At 37.0% G+C, this 17535-nt stretch overlaps 7 protein-coding genes across 7 annotated transcripts; 5 read left to right on the forward strand and 2 right to left on the reverse strand.

Moving 5' to 3' along the window:
* Positions 1 to 783: 783 nt before the first annotated feature.
* On the reverse strand, positions 784 to 2072 carry EV154DRAFT_525019 (uncharacterized protein). The gene has a single exon (XM_051603238.1). It carries the CDS (start codon positions 1725 to 1727, stop codon positions 816 to 818), a length of 912 nt encoding a protein of 303 aa, XP_051452709.1. The 5' UTR covers positions 1728 to 2072; the 3' UTR covers positions 784 to 815.
* EV154DRAFT_472081 (P-loop containing nucleoside triphosphate hydrolase protein) lies at positions 2042 to 5572 on the forward strand. Its single transcript, XM_051597895.1, has one exon. It carries the CDS (start codon positions 2227 to 2229, stop codon positions 5353 to 5355), a length of 3129 nt encoding a protein of 1042 aa, XP_051452710.1. The 5' UTR covers positions 2042 to 2226; the 3' UTR covers positions 5356 to 5572.
* Positions 5573 to 6571: 999 nt separating this feature from the next.
* Positions 6572 to 9163, forward strand: EV154DRAFT_429302 (PGAP1-like protein-domain-containing protein; the record flags this gene model as incomplete). The annotated part of the gene is made up of 4 exons (XM_051596460.1): positions 6572 to 6875; positions 6940 to 7959; positions 8022 to 8447; positions 8514 to 9163. The coding sequence occupies 4 exons, from the start codon at positions 6572 to 6574 to the stop codon at positions 9161 to 9163; spliced, it is 2400 nt and encodes a 799-aa protein (XP_051452711.1).
* A 184-nt stretch (positions 9164 to 9347) lies between these two features.
* On the reverse strand, positions 9348 to 10673 carry EV154DRAFT_525027 (40S ribosomal protein S1). The gene is made up of 4 exons (XM_051603239.1): positions 10584 to 10673; positions 10492 to 10507; positions 10380 to 10418; positions 9348 to 10197 (listed from the first exon to the last, which is right to left on the reverse strand). Exons 1-4 carry the CDS (start codon positions 10585 to 10587, stop codon positions 9456 to 9458), a joined length of 801 nt encoding a protein of 266 aa, XP_051452712.1. The 5' UTR covers positions 10588 to 10673; the 3' UTR covers positions 9348 to 9455.
* Positions 10674 to 11250: 577 nt separating this feature from the next.
* Positions 11251 to 12338, forward strand: EV154DRAFT_486200 (uncharacterized protein; the record flags this gene model as incomplete). The annotated part of the gene is made up of 4 exons (XM_051598827.1): positions 11251 to 11399; positions 11832 to 11971; positions 12083 to 12090; positions 12174 to 12338. 4 exons carry the CDS (start codon positions 11251 to 11253, stop codon positions 12336 to 12338), a joined length of 462 nt encoding a protein of 153 aa, XP_051452713.1.
* A 1823-nt stretch (positions 12339 to 14161) lies between these two features.
* On the forward strand, positions 14162 to 14992 carry EV154DRAFT_606467 (HSP20-like chaperone). Its single transcript, XM_051607543.1, has 4 exons — positions 14162 to 14295; positions 14363 to 14473; positions 14547 to 14798; positions 14854 to 14992. Exons 1-4 carry the CDS (start codon positions 14218 to 14220, stop codon positions 14905 to 14907), a joined length of 495 nt encoding a protein of 164 aa, XP_051452714.1. The 5' UTR covers positions 14162 to 14217; the 3' UTR covers positions 14908 to 14992.
* A 48-nt stretch (positions 14993 to 15040) lies between these two features.
* On the forward strand, positions 15041 to 16150 carry EV154DRAFT_525032 (high mobility group box domain-containing protein). Its single transcript, XM_051603240.1, has 5 exons — positions 15041 to 15127; positions 15191 to 15308; positions 15384 to 15483; positions 15541 to 15774; positions 15829 to 16150. The coding sequence occupies exons 1-5, from the start codon at positions 15121 to 15123 to the stop codon at positions 16060 to 16062; spliced, it is 693 nt and encodes a 230-aa protein (XP_051452715.1). The 5' UTR covers positions 15041 to 15120; the 3' UTR covers positions 16063 to 16150.
* The last annotated feature ends 1385 nt before the right edge of the window (positions 16151 to 17535 follow it).

Here is a 17535-nt window from a genome sequence, read left to right on the forward strand (position 1 = left end):
ACCCTATTACAATAATGGTATGACACCAGCTTATAGTATGATGGGCCCACAGCAATCGCAAGCAGGTAAATATATTTATTAAAATGATTCGCGATAAATTTATTCATTTATGAGAATCAGGCTTTTATCCACCTATGGCCTCCATGCAAATGAATGGACAAGGTATGCAACAGCCTGTCATGGTTCAACAACACTATCCCGATTATTTGCCAGGACCACCAAGAAGACCTTGTTGTGGCGATTGCTGCTGTGATTGCTCTTGTTGTAATTGCTGTTTGGGAATGTAAGTAACTATAGACAACGAGGAGTATAAATTACTGACAGATTTTTTTCCCCCAGCTTTGCGTCGTTATGTATTTGTTGTTTCTGTTGTGGAGACGAATCCGATGAGTGTTGCTGTTAAATCATACCCCCCTCCCTCCATTTTTCCTCTTCTTTTTTGTAAAAATTATCACACCCTGATCATTAGTTATAAACAGATTTATAGCTAATATTGCATATATTGTCAATTATTAAATAAAATAAAAAGCCTCTTTCCAAGATACCCTGTAGCTATTTGTAACACCTTCCCTATGATCGTTTGGTTAAAATTTAGATTTGTTTTCGTACAACATAAAGTCTTACACGTAGTCGTCTTGTGAACGATTTTCAAATAAACAATGAAATCCTTTAACCCAAAATCTGAGTAGATAATGACGTTGGTTTTGTTTATACCACCTTAAGTCTTTTGGATCAATACTCACAAACTGTTGATCCCTGCATAACTCCAATGCACAATAAAACGTGGATAATATGTATGGTAATTTATTATTTATTTAATTTGGGGTACGCTCGTAAATCTCACTCATTAAATCCCATTCCTTATCAACTATTCTTGATTCAGTCATCAATGTGTCATTAGGTTCTAACTGCTGACTCTGATCAGCCGCGGAAGGTGTGTCATTTTCCTTACTGCTTAAAAGTGTCGTTGCTGTGGCGTGCCCTACTAATTCATCGTCTAATGACCTGTCTGTTGCTGATCTGTCTGTTGCTGATTCGTCCGCTGCTGCTGATTCGTCGTCTGTTACTGATTTGGCTGGCACTGAAAATTCTAACTCTTCTATTACGGCTAATCCGTCGTCTTTACCACACGTAATAGATAGCTCTTCAACTTGAGCAGAGTCGACGAGTAATTGTTGATTATCGGCATCAATTTTTTTACTTAAATCATTCATGAATCGATCGATGCGACTAAAGAACCCGAACAGTAACAAATGTGTGACACGAACCATGGGCTTTTTTATGACACCTTGTTCAGTAATCTTGAGAGTCACTTGATCATCATGTTCTTTTTCTTGAATTATTTCAAAAGTCCATGAACCGGAAAATGTAGGTATTTTAGGCGGCAAAGAAGAAAGGTGTCTTTCTTCTAGAATACGAAGTAAACATTGATTTTGAATGCGTTCGTGATGAATTATAACGGTGTGGCGTTTTCTAGTAGAATATTCTACAAAGACTGTTTCATCATCATCAGAGTCACAAAGAATTACTTTTTCAACCTTGGACTGCCATTGGGGGTATTCATTTACATTTATTAAGATGTCCCATAATCTTTTTGATGAAATTTTAAACGGAGAAGATCTATGAACTATGTGACTAGCGGGCACCAATAAACCAATCACATAAGCAAAAAGTGGAACAATGGGTATGATTATTAAGATGGTGAAAGCAGTTGTTAATAAAGACATTCTTGAAGAGGGATAAATAAAGGAGAAATGCACTCGTTTCCCAAAATAGTTTATTTTAAATGATTTTTACCCCCAAAAACTAGTGTTTTGTAATTATGTTACATGCTGACTCGCTTTATTTTCCCCCTTTGTCTGGTTCTGTAAAAAAGCCACAATTTAATGGTGGCATAAATTGTTTGATACAGGGAGACAATTTGATTGGTTAAGTGACCTCCTGCGGAGTCAATCAGTGGTTTTCGCTTATCGAAACAAAGCACTGGGTTTCAAATGCACAGCAAAAATTTTATTTATCTATCTTTTTTTTTTTTTTTTTTAATAGAGTTTTCTTTAGTTGTTATCCCTTCCCTATTTTTTTTATTGAAAAAAAACTCTTAATAGTTTTTGGTATTTGTTAATCGCCAAATCTTATTAAACTTGTATTTATTTTTCTTTATACAACTCACTTACACTATCTTCTTTGTTTAATCCACTCTCTATTTTACTCCAAATAAGAACGTAGATGATGGTTTCCGCAACTAATGAACAAGTAACCAACGTTACTGATCTCCTCACCAAGATTAACACTGCTCCTACTTCTGAAGAAGTCGAACAAGCTGCTCAAGAGCTTGCCAAGGTTGTTCAAACCCAAGGTATGATTATGATCAAGACTTGCAAAATCCTTGATAAGCTCTCTGCATCAATCAAGAACAAGAAGTCTGGTTTAGAACGTGAAGGTGGCCTTATCGCTTTCAACGCTATGGAAGAAGTTTTATCTCATGAGATTGAACCTCTTTTATTAAACCATCTTGATTCTTTCCTTGATCTCTATGCCGATAAAGGTGCTGTTGTTCAAGAAGCCGCTCAAGTTGCTTCTCGTACCTTGGTCGATTTAATTCCTGCTGAAGCTACTAAAGCTCTCTTACCTGTTCTCTTGACCGGTATGGGTTTTGGTAATGGTAACAGTAAGAAATGGCAAACCAAGATTGGTGCTTTGAAGTTGTTACAACGTTTCACTGAAAGAGCTCCTGAACAAATTGGTGAATGTTTGCCTGAAATCATTCCCGCCGTTTCTGATTGTCTTGCTGATACCAAGAAGGAAGTTGCCCTTGCTGCAGAGAAAGCTATGTTGAAGATTTGTTCTGTCGGTGGTAACCCTGATATTCACCGTCATTTAAAGGATCTTGTCTTGTGTATGGGTAACCCTACCCGTGTACCCGAAACCATTGAAAAGCTCGCCCAAACTACTTTTGTTGCTGAAGTAAACGGTCCTACCCTTGCTATCATGGTTCCTCTTTTAACAAGAGCTTTAAATGAGCGTTCTACTACTGTTTTACGTCAAACTGTTGTTATCACTGATAACTTGTGTAAGCTTGTTCGTGATCCTCGTACCGCTCATCAATTTTTGCCTCAATTGTTCCCTGGTATTGAACGTCAAGCCGATACTGCTGCTTTCCCTGAGATCCGTGTTTTGGCTAACAAGGCTAAGCAAACTTTGATCGCTTCCGGTGGTCATAGTGTCAAGTCTGATGCTGATGGTAACCTTACCGAGGTTTCCATCGAGGAGTGTGTTGCCGCTGTCAAGACTGCTGCTACCAAGACCCAAGGTTTCGTTGACTCCTTCTTTAACCCCTATGTTTCTTATATTGGTACTATCATTGCCGATTTTACCCGTCAGAACACATTCATTAAGGAGAAATGGTTCGAAACTCTTTCTGTTTACCTCAAGGCTTTCGTCATGAAGTCTGATATTCCCGCCGTTGTCGATAGTTTGTTTGCTGAGATTCATGATCTTTACAAGAGTCGTAACAAGGATGCTGTCGATGATCTCCTTGATGATCAAGAGGGTGAAGAGATTTGTCGTGTCGATGATTTCTCTCTTGCTTATGGTACTCGTCTTTTGTTGAGTCACACAAGATTGAAGTTGCATCGTGGTCAACGTTATGGTCTCTGTGGTCAAAACGGTGCTGGTAAATCTACCTTGATGAATGCCATTCACAGTGGTAAGGTTGAAGGCTTCCCCTCTCAAGATGAGGTTCGTACTGCTTTAGTTGATTATAACTCTCAAGCTGCCGATCCTGCTCTTCAAATCATCGACTATGTTGCCGCTGATTCTCTTTTGGCCAACTTGCCTCGTGCCGAAATTGAGAAGTCTCTCCGCGATGTTGGTTTTGATGATGCTCGTCTTGAAATGTCAGTCTCCTCTTTGTCCGGTGGTTGGAAGATGAAGCTTGAACTTGCTCGTGCTATTCTTTCTAAGGCTGATATTTTATTGTTGGATGAACCTACTAATCATTTGGATACTACCAACATTAAGTGGTTAGAAGACTATTTGAACGATCAATCTCAAGTTACCTGTCTTATTGTTTCCCATGACTCTGGTTTCTTGGATAATGTCTGTACTCAAATTCTCCATTATGAGAACAGAAAGCTTCGTTTGTACCACGGTAACTTGTCTGCCTTCGTTGACGTTTACCCCGCTGCTCGTACTTACTATAGTCTTGATGCCTCTACTATTGAATTCACTTTCCCCAAGCCATCTGTCTTGCAAGGTGTTCGATCCAATACAAAGGCTATTCTCAAGATTACTGATTGTACCTTCACTTATCCTGGCAACAAGGTTCCATCTCTCTTCAACGCATCTGCCTCTTTGTCTCTTTCATCTCGTGTAGCTGTTGTTGGTCCCAATGGTGCTGGTAAGTCTACTATGATTAAGCTCTTAACTGGTGAGACTATCCCTCAAACTGGTACTGTCTGGCGTCATCCTGCTCTCCGTATCGGTTATGTTGCTCAACATGCTTTCCACCATTTGAACCAACATCTTGAAAAGACACCTACTGATTACTTACAATGGCGTTATTCTACCGGTGAAGATAAGGAAGTAGCTGAGAAGGAAACTCGTGCATGGAGTGCTGATGAACTCAAGCAAATGGATAAGATGATTTCTGTCAACGGTGAAAACCGTCAAATTGAAACACTTTTAGGTCGTACTAAGCTCAAGAAGACCTTCCAGTATGAGATCAAGTGGAGAAATAAGCTTCATAAGTTCAACACCTGGTACTCTCGTGAAAAGTTGCTCGAACTTGGTTATCAAAAGGTGGTTCAACAATTTGATGATAAGGAAGCTTCTCGTGAAGGTTTGCTTTACCGTGACTTGACTATTCCTCACATCCGTCAACATTTCAACGATATTGGTCTCGATCCTGATATTGCTCAATTCACCAAGATGAGTGCTCTTTCCGGTGGTCAAAAGGTCAAGGTCGTTATTGCTGCTGCCATGTGGAACAATTGTCATATGTTGGTTCTTGATGAACCTACCAATTTCTTGGATCGTGAAGCTCTCGGTGGTCTTGCTACTGCTATTAAGAAGTGGGATGGTGCAGTTGTTATGATTTCTCATTCAAACGAGTTTGTTGATGCCTTATGTCCTGAAAGTTGGAAGTTAATTGCCGGTAAGCTTTATAAGGACGGTATCTCATCTGTTGAAGAAGAAACCACCAAGTTTGATGAGGAAAAGGTGAAGGCAAAGATTTCCAAGAAGAAGAAGAAGACTAGAAATGACTTGAAGTTACAAGAAGAGCGTCGTCGTGCTCGTCATCTCAAGTGGTTGATTGAAGGTGGTGTCAAAGAACCAGATACCGATAGCGATTAATTTCGTTAGAGCCTTCTTTGATCCGCTTTTAATTTTTTATATCATTTCTTTTCCCTTAATCATATCTCATAATACTCTACCTATACTACCATACTTTGTCGTTTGTTTTGTTTTATATATCTTTTTCTTTTCTTCATATCTTTGCATTCCTCTTTTAAAAACATACAAAACCCTCCAATAGAACAATTATAATAAAGCTAGAATTTTTTGCACCTAATTTTTCACTATTTTTTGTTCAATCATTATCGATTTAATCATACGATCCCTTATCTATCTTAAAATGGTGCAATTTAAACTACTTTTTTATGCATAGAATGCATAGATTGTCGATCCAAGTTACTATATATGGGCATACGTTTTATGGAATGCAAATTTAACGATAATATTAAAAGCGATGAGTTGTTTGTCGTAATCTCATTTATGTATAGATTGAGCAGATCGTTATCATGATATTTGCGGCTAATAATGTGTTACTTTTGGTCATCTCGGGTATTTTCATTCTTAACACGTTTTATACCTTCTTATTCTACGTAATGACAAACATATTTCTGTTTTCTAACTTGTTTATCTTTGCTGGTACTCGATGTTTATGCTTGTAGCAGCTCATGCATCAGCCTTAATCGACCAAGTTTTGAAATTATGGATTAACGACAATTAAGGTCCATGCTTCTTTACTAATTCCACTCCAAACTATTATACGCTACTTTCTCCTGTTCCTTGATCAATAAATCCTTTCTTATGCTTGATGGAAAAAATATTCCTGTTTCAGCATTCAATGAATGATGTGCTAAGGTGTATCAGTTTCAATTTATTTTTAAGACGGTATTAAAAAAAGAATGTCTATTCCACAAGTTTCTTCCTTTTTTAACCCTTACCTTGTTTGCTGTATACCGATCGAGACCGTAGGCTAAATGGTTATTCAAGGCGGTCTTAAATTTTGTGCATAGGATAGCATGTATTCTCTCAAATCAATTTTAGACAAAATATTTTCAAGAGGAGTTTATTTGTGTTCCCTTTTTCACACATATTCTTCATGTTGGGATTTACTAGACATGGAATTACTCCAATTTCTAGACAAAAGTCAAGAGTTGTCCTGACATGGACTTTGATTTCTTTTACGATAGTCATGCTGTCAGCAATGTTTGATTCCTACTTTTTTCAGCGTTCAAAGACCTACATTTCACCTTTACAACGTCAGGATATTCAAAATTGTGCAATGACTTATTCATCGCCTAATTACTTTGAAATTGCTGGTGTTGATTCAAAACTGGCCGAGAAGTATAAACTTTATATTTATCGCGATGGTTACAGAGACGATAATAGCGTAAGTTGTAACAACTGTCAAATATATATATATCATATAATAATTACTTCGCGCGTTTTTAAGCTTTACGGTGTACCTGCTTTATTTATACCCGGACAAGCCGGAAGTTATGGTCAAATTAGATCTTTAGCCTCGACTACGACCAATCTTTATCACCAGAATGCAGATCAACAAAAAAACATTGATTTCTTTACAGGTAAAAAAAAAAAAGAAAAGAAGAGGATCACATGCATTTTGAGACTACTAAAAAAATAGCGTAGTCGATTTAAATGAAGAATTATCGGCTTTAAGCGGACAAAGCTTGTTAGAGCAGGCAAATTATTTAAATGCGGTTATCGAACGCATTTTGCAATTATACGATGAGCCCAGACCTAGATCTGTCATGATCATTGGCCATTCGATGGGCGGTGTTGTTGCTAGAGCTATGTTTATGCTTCATAATTACATACCCCATAGCATCGATACAATTGTAACCATATCAACACCTCATTTGACAGCTCCTTTATTACTAGACCCAATTATTTACAAGACATACAAGGAAATTACGCAGTTTTGGAAACAGAATGAGAATACGTTGCTAAAGGACGTTATATTAATCTCGATTGCAGGTGGATCTTTGGACAATATTGTGCATTCGGACGGTATCGATATTGATAGCAGCGTTTTGAATGGATTGACAACGTACACCACATCAATTCCAAACGTCTGGACAGGATGTGACCATATGGCAATATTATGGTGTCGACAATTTATTCAGTTATTATCTTCAACGCTTTTAGAGGTGGTTAAAGCCGACACACCAGCTGACCGTATGAACATATTCCGATACAACTTATTGGATGGGACGACAATTGGAGAACAAAGCACTTTGGTGGATTTAAATACAATTACTGACAAACACTTCGAGCCTTCAATTTTACTAGCTTTCGCGAAAGAATCAACACGCCCTTCTCTGGCATTTATGGATGCTTCTAAAAAAATCCAGTTTTTGACAAATATTCAGCCTGAATTTGACAGTCGATGGTCTGCTGTCCTTTGTCAGGAGAACTTTAACTGTGATTATGTTAAGCCAAATGTGACATTGCTACCTTCTGCTACAGCAGAAAATCTGATTGGATCCAATCCTTATAGGCTATTGGAAATTGAAAGAGAAGTAAATTTTAAATATGTGGGTGTCATTGATCACGGTGGAGATGGAATTTTGGATGGTGATAACCAGGTGTTTTTGACTGGGCAAGCGATTTCAGATAAACCTGTTGTGCATACAAGCAGCATTTTTGGTAAGTACAACATCTAATCCTCTCCCTACTCTTGGACGTAAACTGACATTATACTCGAATAGATATTGGGCTGAGGGGATTGCATTTTCACGTGGATAGTTTTAATACAACGCATGTTTTCCCTTTTATCAAGAATACACTCTTTGCTTTCGATGTACATGTAGAATCAATTAATGGTCAAGAAAGATTATTCAAGCCTTTTATGCAGCAGGCAATTAATAATCGGGAGATAGTATATCATCGAGGACTTGAACAAGGTATCTCTGATAGAATTACATTTCATCAAGATTTAGACAAAAACCATCAAGGATTATCACTTCGATTTTTTATGGATGAGCAAACATTAGACATCCAATTGAGCATTGATTGGTATGGAACAGTTGGTCGATGTGTACTTCGTTATGGCAGTATCATGGTATTGTTTTTCTGGGTTATCTCGCTGGTTGTACTCTTGTCTCAATTATATTCTTATGCAATTAATGGAAAACGTAACGTATACAAATTCGTTTGACTATAACGTTTTTTTTTTTTTTTAATATTATGGGGTTTTATAGGTGAATTTTCTAGATTTGAAATTGCTCTATTTAATTGTCTCAAGGGACCGATTCTCCAAATTGCAGCGTTGCTTTTAGTCGCTACCAGCATTCAATTATATGCGGCATCACCTTTTGCAAGCAAGAATATATTTTTTGGAAGCGATGACTGGACAATGGCAGGTCTATTATTATTTATGTTTGTACTCAGTATTGGGTTGACCTTTGTTATCTGGCTGGCAGTTTCTCTCATGGTCAATATTATTAGTCTACCCGTAGGAGTGTTTCCTGTCCGAATCAAGACAGCTGGCCCTTTTGCTGTACATTTGACTATTGTTGCCGGATGTTTGGGATTTATACCTCCTTCTGTCTTGTTCTGTCTGTATTTTATTGTATGGACATTCATGACAGCATCTTCGCGGGTATCAGCCAGATCTGATTTACCTACGGTACAAAACGTTTATAATTATAGACTATCGTGGCTGGTATTCTTGACATCACTGTTGCCTTATTATGTTCCCAGCGTGATCGTGTTCGTCAAGGATATCATGATCGGTTGGACGCAATACAGCGTGTTACCTATTAAACTTGCTCATGATATACCTGGGCTACTCGTAGTGATTTATCTGGTGACATTTGGGAAAAATCCCGATGTATTGGAAACAAAGTAAGCAGAAGAAAAAAGACAGAAGCTTTTCATTAGCTAATGCATTTTTTTTTTTTTCCGAATAGGTTGTTACAGCCTCTAATCTATATTATGAATTGTGTAATTATATATCAAGTGATATTTGGTTTCCTTCACCCATTTATCATTTCCCACCTTTTTTAAAATCAAGCCATAAATACACGTCGTTCTTTTTTTTAAAAAATGGGGCAAGAAACAAGCGACATTTGAATAGTTTTATTTTTTTTTTGTTATTAGTTTAAATTCAAAAAAAAAATCTAGGATTTTGGAATCAGAATTTAGACGGAAGCTTGGACAGCGGGTTCAACGAAATCCTTGGAAGCCTTAGCACCAGTATCATCACCAGCGGCGTTAGCACCACCGTGAAGAGCAAGAAGAGCAGAGACATCGAACTTGGGAGCCTTGAGGATCTTGACCTTACGGGTGTAGGTGTTTTGGAGAGGGTAGATACCTTGACAAGCCTTTTCAATACGGACAGCGATAGCATCTTGAGCGGATTGAGAGGCGGAAGAGGTAACCTTGGCAACGAGTTCCTTAAGATCACAAGCAACAGCTTCTTCAGTCATAATCTCGAACATCTTCTTACGGATTTGACGGATTTGACCAGCTTGAGCATAGGTGGTCTTCTTGATTTGGTTACGACGGCGAGAAGTGAAAGAGACGGCGAAGAGACGGACAAGATAACCATCGGTAGTCTTGACATCAACGAAAGCCTCAATCAAAGATTGCCACTTCTTGACCATAGAACGGAGCTTGTCGGTGGTCATATCCATACGGTAGAAGTTGGTGAGACAGTTCTTACCTTGGATTTCGTCAACCTTCAATTGGATCTTACGGAAAGAACGAGACTCATCCTTGGACAAATCACCAAGAGACATCTCAACAACACGACCGAGGAGAGAGTCGTTGGCGTTACGGAGACCTTGGGTACGGTTGACAAGAGTCTTACCGACTTGACGGACATCGAACATGGAAGGAGCCTTGATATCGTACCAATCCTTACGGGTGAAGGGGTCAACGCTAAAAAAGGGAAAAATACGTGTCAATTAAGGTACTGATGTATATGCAGAGGCGAGAAAGATAAAAGAAAAGTTGTCTCAATGTGCAAATCCCGATAAATCAAAAATGTAATGATCTCTGCTCGACAATTGACTGTAATGAATTCTTTCTCGCTCGCAATTATGAAATGGAATGGTACTTACACCTTCTTCTTCAAACCCTTCTTTCCCTTTGAAAGACGCCTATTTTTTAAAAAAGAGAATTGGTGTCAATTACACATGTGGTGAACTAAAAAAAAAATTGCATCCAGCGTACTTATTCTTGCCGACAGCTATTCATTGAAAATCAAAATGGATGATGGATTAATATACATGATTATATCAGATGGATGGATGGTATGTACGTACCCATATTATCGTTTTAAAAGAAGGATCTCACTGTTTGGGTAGCCAGAACGTTATTAAGAGTGGTCCCTTTCGGTGGGCCGAAAACAGCCTATTCGGACTGCTTTTCATTCTGTCGAACTCCTCAGGCAAAAATGTCAAAGTGGCTTTTGAATTTACCGAAATGTACCTTTTTTTTAAAAAAATAAGCATTATTGCCTCACGTGTGTACAACAGTGTATTGTGTAGCATTGAGTGAATACAAAAAGAAGCAAGCGAATATATTTTTTACTCGGTTGTGGACCCATAGAGTCCATTCATATTAGAATTAGCATTTTAAATTCAGACAAGTCGAGTTTACTTTCGGATGAACTTAAAATGTATTCCAGAAGAATAAAAAATTATTCAAACTGACATAAAAAAAATATGTATCTATAATAGTTGGATAGAATAAAAAAGTTTCCAGACAAAGGCTATGAAAGGATGTGTCCTATAAATTTTACAGCTTTCATATTCTGCATTGACAGTTTATTATTAAAAGGTGTATCTTTATAAAATCCCCAATTGATCTTGATAGTTCATAACAGTAAAAAAGGGTGAGAAACGGAATTTCAATTACTACAAATGATGTAGACTTAAGCATTAGAATCAATTGGCAATATATCAAGTAGTGCTTCTTTCACAAAAAAAAATGAGACCTCGTATTTACCCAGACACGGAAGAGCTTATAAATGCCAAAATAAAAGCTAAACTTGCTAAGGTGAAGGACGAAACAAGTACCAGCAAAATGAATCAACCTGCTGGTGGAAACAGAGATAAAAATACACTGTATATGTTCAGGTATATATCCAAACATAATAAATCATAAAATAAGTCAGGCCTAAAGAGAACGGAAACATTTGAAGCGAAAAAAAGAAAAGAGTGTGGCTAAAAGAAACAGGGACCATTGCGTCTTCAAGCTCATCCACCTTAATTTGCAAGTCCTGTTACTCCTCCGCGAGAAGTAAATTATGTCCTAACCATAACTATACCTTGCAAGAATTGATCGAAAAGGATATTGGTGCTATATATTAAAGATATACTATCTCTCTTCCATTAAAGGGCTTTTTGGATGAAACAGAAGGCTAACTAAAAATAATTCAAGTATCTATCTAGTTTCTTACGTCCTGTTTTTTTAAAAATTCAAATCTTTGTCAATGACTACATTTTACAATACCCCCATAATTTACCCGATGAATTTTTTCAACAAAATTTGTGGTATTCATTGTGTAGAGTAGTTTGTAAACAGCTACTGATCAAAGACTTTCAGTTAAAGTATGCCGATATTCACCACTTGGAAAAGATATGGACGGAGCTTAATAATATAGAGGGTGTAAGCTTAAACGTAGAAAAAAATGGGCTGAAAAAGTATGGTTAGTTTCTTGCAACTGCGTGTGAAGCATCTGCTACGTGTTATTATAGCTATTACATTGAGAATTTTCAGAACATTATGTGCTACTACTACATTTTTATGATTTGTTAAGAATTTCCTGTAAGTTGCTAGCAGGAAGCACTAATTTACAATCTATTAAAACAAACTTGGTGACTTAAAACGTTAAAACATCTGCCATAAAGAAACTTGAATATGACCATGTTTTAGGTCAAGTACTATCACCCGATCCTGTTGCCGTCCTAGGTGATGATATCCTCACACCCTTAAGCCAAGAGACAAAAAATGGTTTGCAGGCATTTATAAACCCTTTAATTATGGAGCTCGAGAACTGTTTGCCATCGTTTTAAACTACAAAGGCAACTCAGAATACCGCTCCTTTTGGTTTTTCACCGGCATTACAATTGGATTCCGCTCAGTACGAAACAGTAGGATTCGTGCGCAATGTCTAAATATGTACACTTACTACGAATAGCATCATACAGAATTACTAGGAAACAATCAATTTGTGGTAAATATAATAGAAATAAAAAGACTTGTTATGAGCAAACATAAGATATCGTCGAGAAGATGGTGTCGCAAACGCATGAATGTCGTCAGTGGAAAATGAAAGATGGAATAGGGTTTCTGAAAACTCCGCCCACTTTCTCACTATAAAATCAAATAATGAAACGATTATAAATGCGTTTGAGGACATATATTAATTAATTTTCTTTGGGTTTATCGGCATCTTCAAACTGCTTTTAAAACAATTTAATAGGAAAGATTTGTCAAGAGTGACAATAGTATCTTGCAAACCCCCTCTAACTTAATAGTGTCAACAGGGTAAGAAGAATGGATCTTCCAGAAGAACGTTTGGCGATTTGAGACGTGTTTGCTTGTTAAGCCTTCTTGTATTTTTTTCATACTTATCCTCGTCACAATTGCTATTGCAGCTCCAGCGCGGGTTCTTTTACTTTATGGACTCAGAATAAATCTTTGTAAAAGGTTGAAGACGAATGCGTTCCTGCTTATAAACTAACCAGAAGTCATGCTTCAATTAGGCAATAAAGAATCGTTCTCTACGCTAAAATTAGCACTGTCTGTAAAATTTGTATCAGGATTGACACAATACCAGAATCAATTTGAGAAATGTTGGAGCACTTATGAGCTTTGTTGCTTGTATCTGGTCGAACTGTGTGATTTTGGCCCAAGTTTGTCCAATTCGTGAAAAGCTCAGACCTGCTTTTGAGCTTGTTTCTTTAAGCGGGATAGTATAGAAGGGTAAAAATTTTATTTTTCATAGTAATCTGTTTCAATTATCTCGTCTTGTTGTAAACTTGTTCGTGTTTATAATAAATGTCGGACTTTGTTCATTCTTTTTTCCCTGCTTTATCTTTATTCAACTTCATCTTTTTTAACAACACCCACATGCTTTTAAAAACCTCTAAATGTAGTTTATATCCCGAAAATTCCATTGAGCTGAAGCTGACTTAAAAAACTGATTCTAGTGCACAACAATGTACGCGACCTTCAACTAAAGCGCGGCCGTGGCTAGTAAGAGGAACGAAAGTAGCAAAAATCGCTATTCAATAGTATTGCATAAAAGTGTAGTCGTGATAGTCTATCGGCCCGCAATGAGTTTTTGAACCCTTCAACCAGCTAAAAATCAATACTTCATGTCACAGTTCCTGAATTTCGTTTACTATCTATGTTCATCGAACCTGCAGGAGAGGTTTCCAAAAAGTGTAGCAGAATTTCTTGACGTCCCGTTGCTACCCTCGATCGAATATTTGTTTATATTTCGTGACAGCTTCAAAAATTCCTTGCTAAATACAAAGTCCGAAAGATTAAACATTGTCGCTGAGCCAACATGGTTTATCCCTTCCCAATGTGACAGAAGCCTGTCGTCACATGGTTTATGAAAGTGTATTTGAGAATAATGCTACTGATGCCTGTAATAATCAATAGATTAAATATTTATATTCGTACTCTTTAATTTTTAGTGTGTTTTTTTTATTAGAGTCATTTATTCACTTGAAACAACCCGACATTCAGTTTGGCCACGAAAGGATTCTTTATGCAGGTTTTGTGGCTTGGGGTAAAGCGTTCTGGGAATCCCAAGAGTGGCTCCATTGCGTCATCCGAGTTTATTTTAAACGACCGAATATTTAAACAAAAAAAACGCGTTAGTTTTTGTTTTTTTTTTTTCTTTAATCTCTTTACAAGTGTATATTTTTGTATTTTAACATGCCTCTCCATCCTACTGTACTCTGGGCCCAAAGAGCCGATTTGATTTACTTGACTGTTGAGATCTCTGACATCAAGGTAAAGTAATATATTTATACATAAAAAAGAAACGATTGGGGAATGCTAAGTGTAAGTGTTTTATTAGGAACATAAAATCGATTTGACCGAAGACAAGTTCACTTTCAAGGGTACTGGTGAAAAGGAGCAAAACGAATATGAAGCCGAGATTGAATTCTACGGTAAGGTTAACGTCAAAGTAAGTAGTAATAACAGAAAGAAAGAAAAAGAAAAAAAAAAGAAGCACGGAGAATTTATCCTGTTTATTATAGGAATCCAAGAAGCACTTAACAGCTCGTAACTTGACGATGGCTATCTACAAGCAAGAAGATGGTTACTGGCCCAAGCTCCAAAAGGGTGGTAAGCTTAACTTCTTGAAGGTCGATTTCCAAAAGTGGAGAGACGAGGATGAAGAAGAGGAGGAGGGTCAACAACCTGCTGACCCCATGGGTGGATTAGACTTCCAAAGTTTAATGGCCCAAGCTGGCGCTGCTGGTGGTGGATTACCTAATATGGATGATATGGTAAGTTTTCTTGGTTCTTTTTAAACACATGTACTAACTGCATTATAATAAACAGCCTGAAGGTGACGATAGTGATGATGATGAGGAGGAGGAGGAGAAGAAGCAATAAGCGTAGATGCAATATAAATAAAATAAAATTATTTCGCCTTTTGAATATATTAGTTACAATAATAAAAAAATCATATCGTTTTCGGATGAATAAGGCTCTTTTTGACTGCTTCATTATAAACATGGAGGGATTTCTATATTTATTTCTTTTTTCCCTTTTTTTCTTCCTTTCTTTCTTTAACTCCTCTACTTTTTTTTCTTTCACAGCAAAATCATGGAAGGTAATCTTTTTATTCACTTACAAATATAAAAAAATAAAAAAAATAAAATTTAACACTGTTTAGATATTAAGCTTGACGATTTAAAAAAGAGGTTCAGAACCGTCGAACAGGAGAATGATTTACTTCAGGAAAAGCTACTTCGAGCTCAGAAAAGTATTAAACGTCTTCGACTAGAAAGAACGTAAAGTATTTTGATTGGTATGAAAAAAATTTTTTTTTTTATTAATCTCTTTTTTTTTTTTTTGCTTGTTACTAGTTTATTATTAGATAGAATCGATAAAGGTTATGATGGAATGAATACAAATAGCGATTCCGATACTGGCTCTGATTTGCTATTGCATAATGATTTGGACAAGGTAAATAATATAAGCCCTTTTGTATTCCCGCACGTGGGTTTAATCTATTTAAAAAAGAATATCTACAAGCAGCACAATAAACATCCAGCGCAACCCAATAATACTACTGTCATTAAACCACCAAAAAAGAAGAAGGATCCTAATGCTCCCAAAGGTCCTGGTAACGTCTTTTTCCTATTCTGCCGACTAGAGCGTGATAAAATCAAGGATGAAAACCCAGAAGAAAATATAGGCGATGTGACAAAACTTTTAGGTCTTAAATGGAAAGCATTGCCCAAAGAAGAGAAACAGGCAAGTTTAATTTGTGCATGTGGAAAAACAACGACGTGCTTACACTACCTTTAGATATACTATGATACTTTTAAAAAGGAAATGGAAGAGTATGAAGAAGCAATGAAAACTTATAAAAGCAGTGGTTTATCACTGGATCAGGCAGAATCCTCTGCATCTTCGCCTCATCATCATCAAATCGATCAACATGTTCATTTACCAGCCATAGCAAACCTTATAGATACAGGCCTTCAAAATATTATGCCAAAAGATTCTTGGACAGAGCCAATCAGCCTCTCTCCTTTTTAACAACCATGTATACTTTACCCGTCTTTTAATTGTATCAAAATAAAATAAAATAATAAAAAAAAAAAAAAAGATTTATTGTTCTAACCCCCAAAAAGAGCATTGTATTATCCCGCCCCCTTGTACAAGATCTACACTGAAGGGGGAGGAGAATAAAAATATACTCATATCTCATGCCTTTATACAAAGAAGGTAATTTCATTATACCCATCTCCCTCCACAACCCATTTGATCAAAACTAGTTTGTGTGCAACGTTGTATATAGTCTCAACTGAAAAATGATTGGTCGCTCCTTAGCCAATATTTGCTGTTACTTGCCTTTTTACTGAGACTTTTAGAAGTTGCACACGAGAATGTCCACCTGGAAGAGGGAGAACGTACTCTGAGTAAAGTCAGTAATCCCAAACCTAGCACTCAAAACCATAATGAGCAAAAAATTATAATGAAACCTTGAGCCGCCAGAGTACACTAAAGGTCAATTAGAAAAAAAAAAATGTAGTAAATAGCGGCATTCACGAAGCCTGGAATGAGGAATACTTATTCTGAATATGAAGGATAAAGTTTCGCATGACTACGCGTTGACGAAATTACTACCGAGAAACCGGGAAGCTTGGAAATGATACTTGGGAACTATGGCAAATTTACCTCAATTACTCCTGAGCATGAGCAATACATTCAACAAACAGTATATCCTTGCACTAATGACAGTAATAATCTCTTATCTCCTGGTTTAAAAGTATAGAGCAAACAGTGGGTGGATTGCCTAATATTGTACGCTGTTGTGGTAGGACACTACCTTTAAAAATAGCATTAGCAGTAGTATAGGGTATAATAGTAAATCCAAAAAAAAAACGAAGGACTGTGGCGCTTTTACAGTGTAGTTGTAATTGACCCCCTTAAGAGCATCCCCGATTGCAAATACTGATAATAAGAATCAATCTCAAAATACTTATTTTGTTCTTATTTTATTTTTCTATTTTAAACTATCATAGCAATGCTTGGCTGTCCTTTCGAACTTATGGTAATGATAGATACATAGACTGCTATACTGGGCAATGCAAGTAACATTTTTAATTTGAAGCTACATGTTGCAAGCAGCTGTACACAAATCAAACAATTGAAAGTGACTCTGGCGAGTATGCAAGGCTTCCTCAATTCCATGCTCATGCTAATTCCCACTTAGCTTCGTCTTTACTCAAAGGGTACCTAAGCGCTTTTCTTAAGGACAGCCAATAAGTGCACGTAATCATAGCCTAGGATCTGTTTTCTTAGGGACAGCTCAATTTTCTCTAGGAACAGTCAAGGTGTGCCTAGTCGTGAGGTAGGATCAGGTGTCTTAGCTGGCATCAAAAGGCCAATAAATTTATTGTCATACATTATATGCGAATTCAGTACAATACACATATGGTTATCCTGTTTTTTTGTGTAATAGCTTACTTCCAATGTCTTTTCTGAATTCTCTAGGAATGTGTCTAT

The sequence above is a fragment of the Mucor mucedo genome (assembly GCF_025094135.1).
Source record: "Mucor mucedo strain NRRL 3635 chromosome Unknown EV154scaffold_137, whole genome shotgun sequence".
Classification (NCBI taxonomy): domain Eukaryota; kingdom Fungi; phylum Mucoromycota; class Mucoromycetes; order Mucorales; family Mucoraceae; genus Mucor; species Mucor mucedo.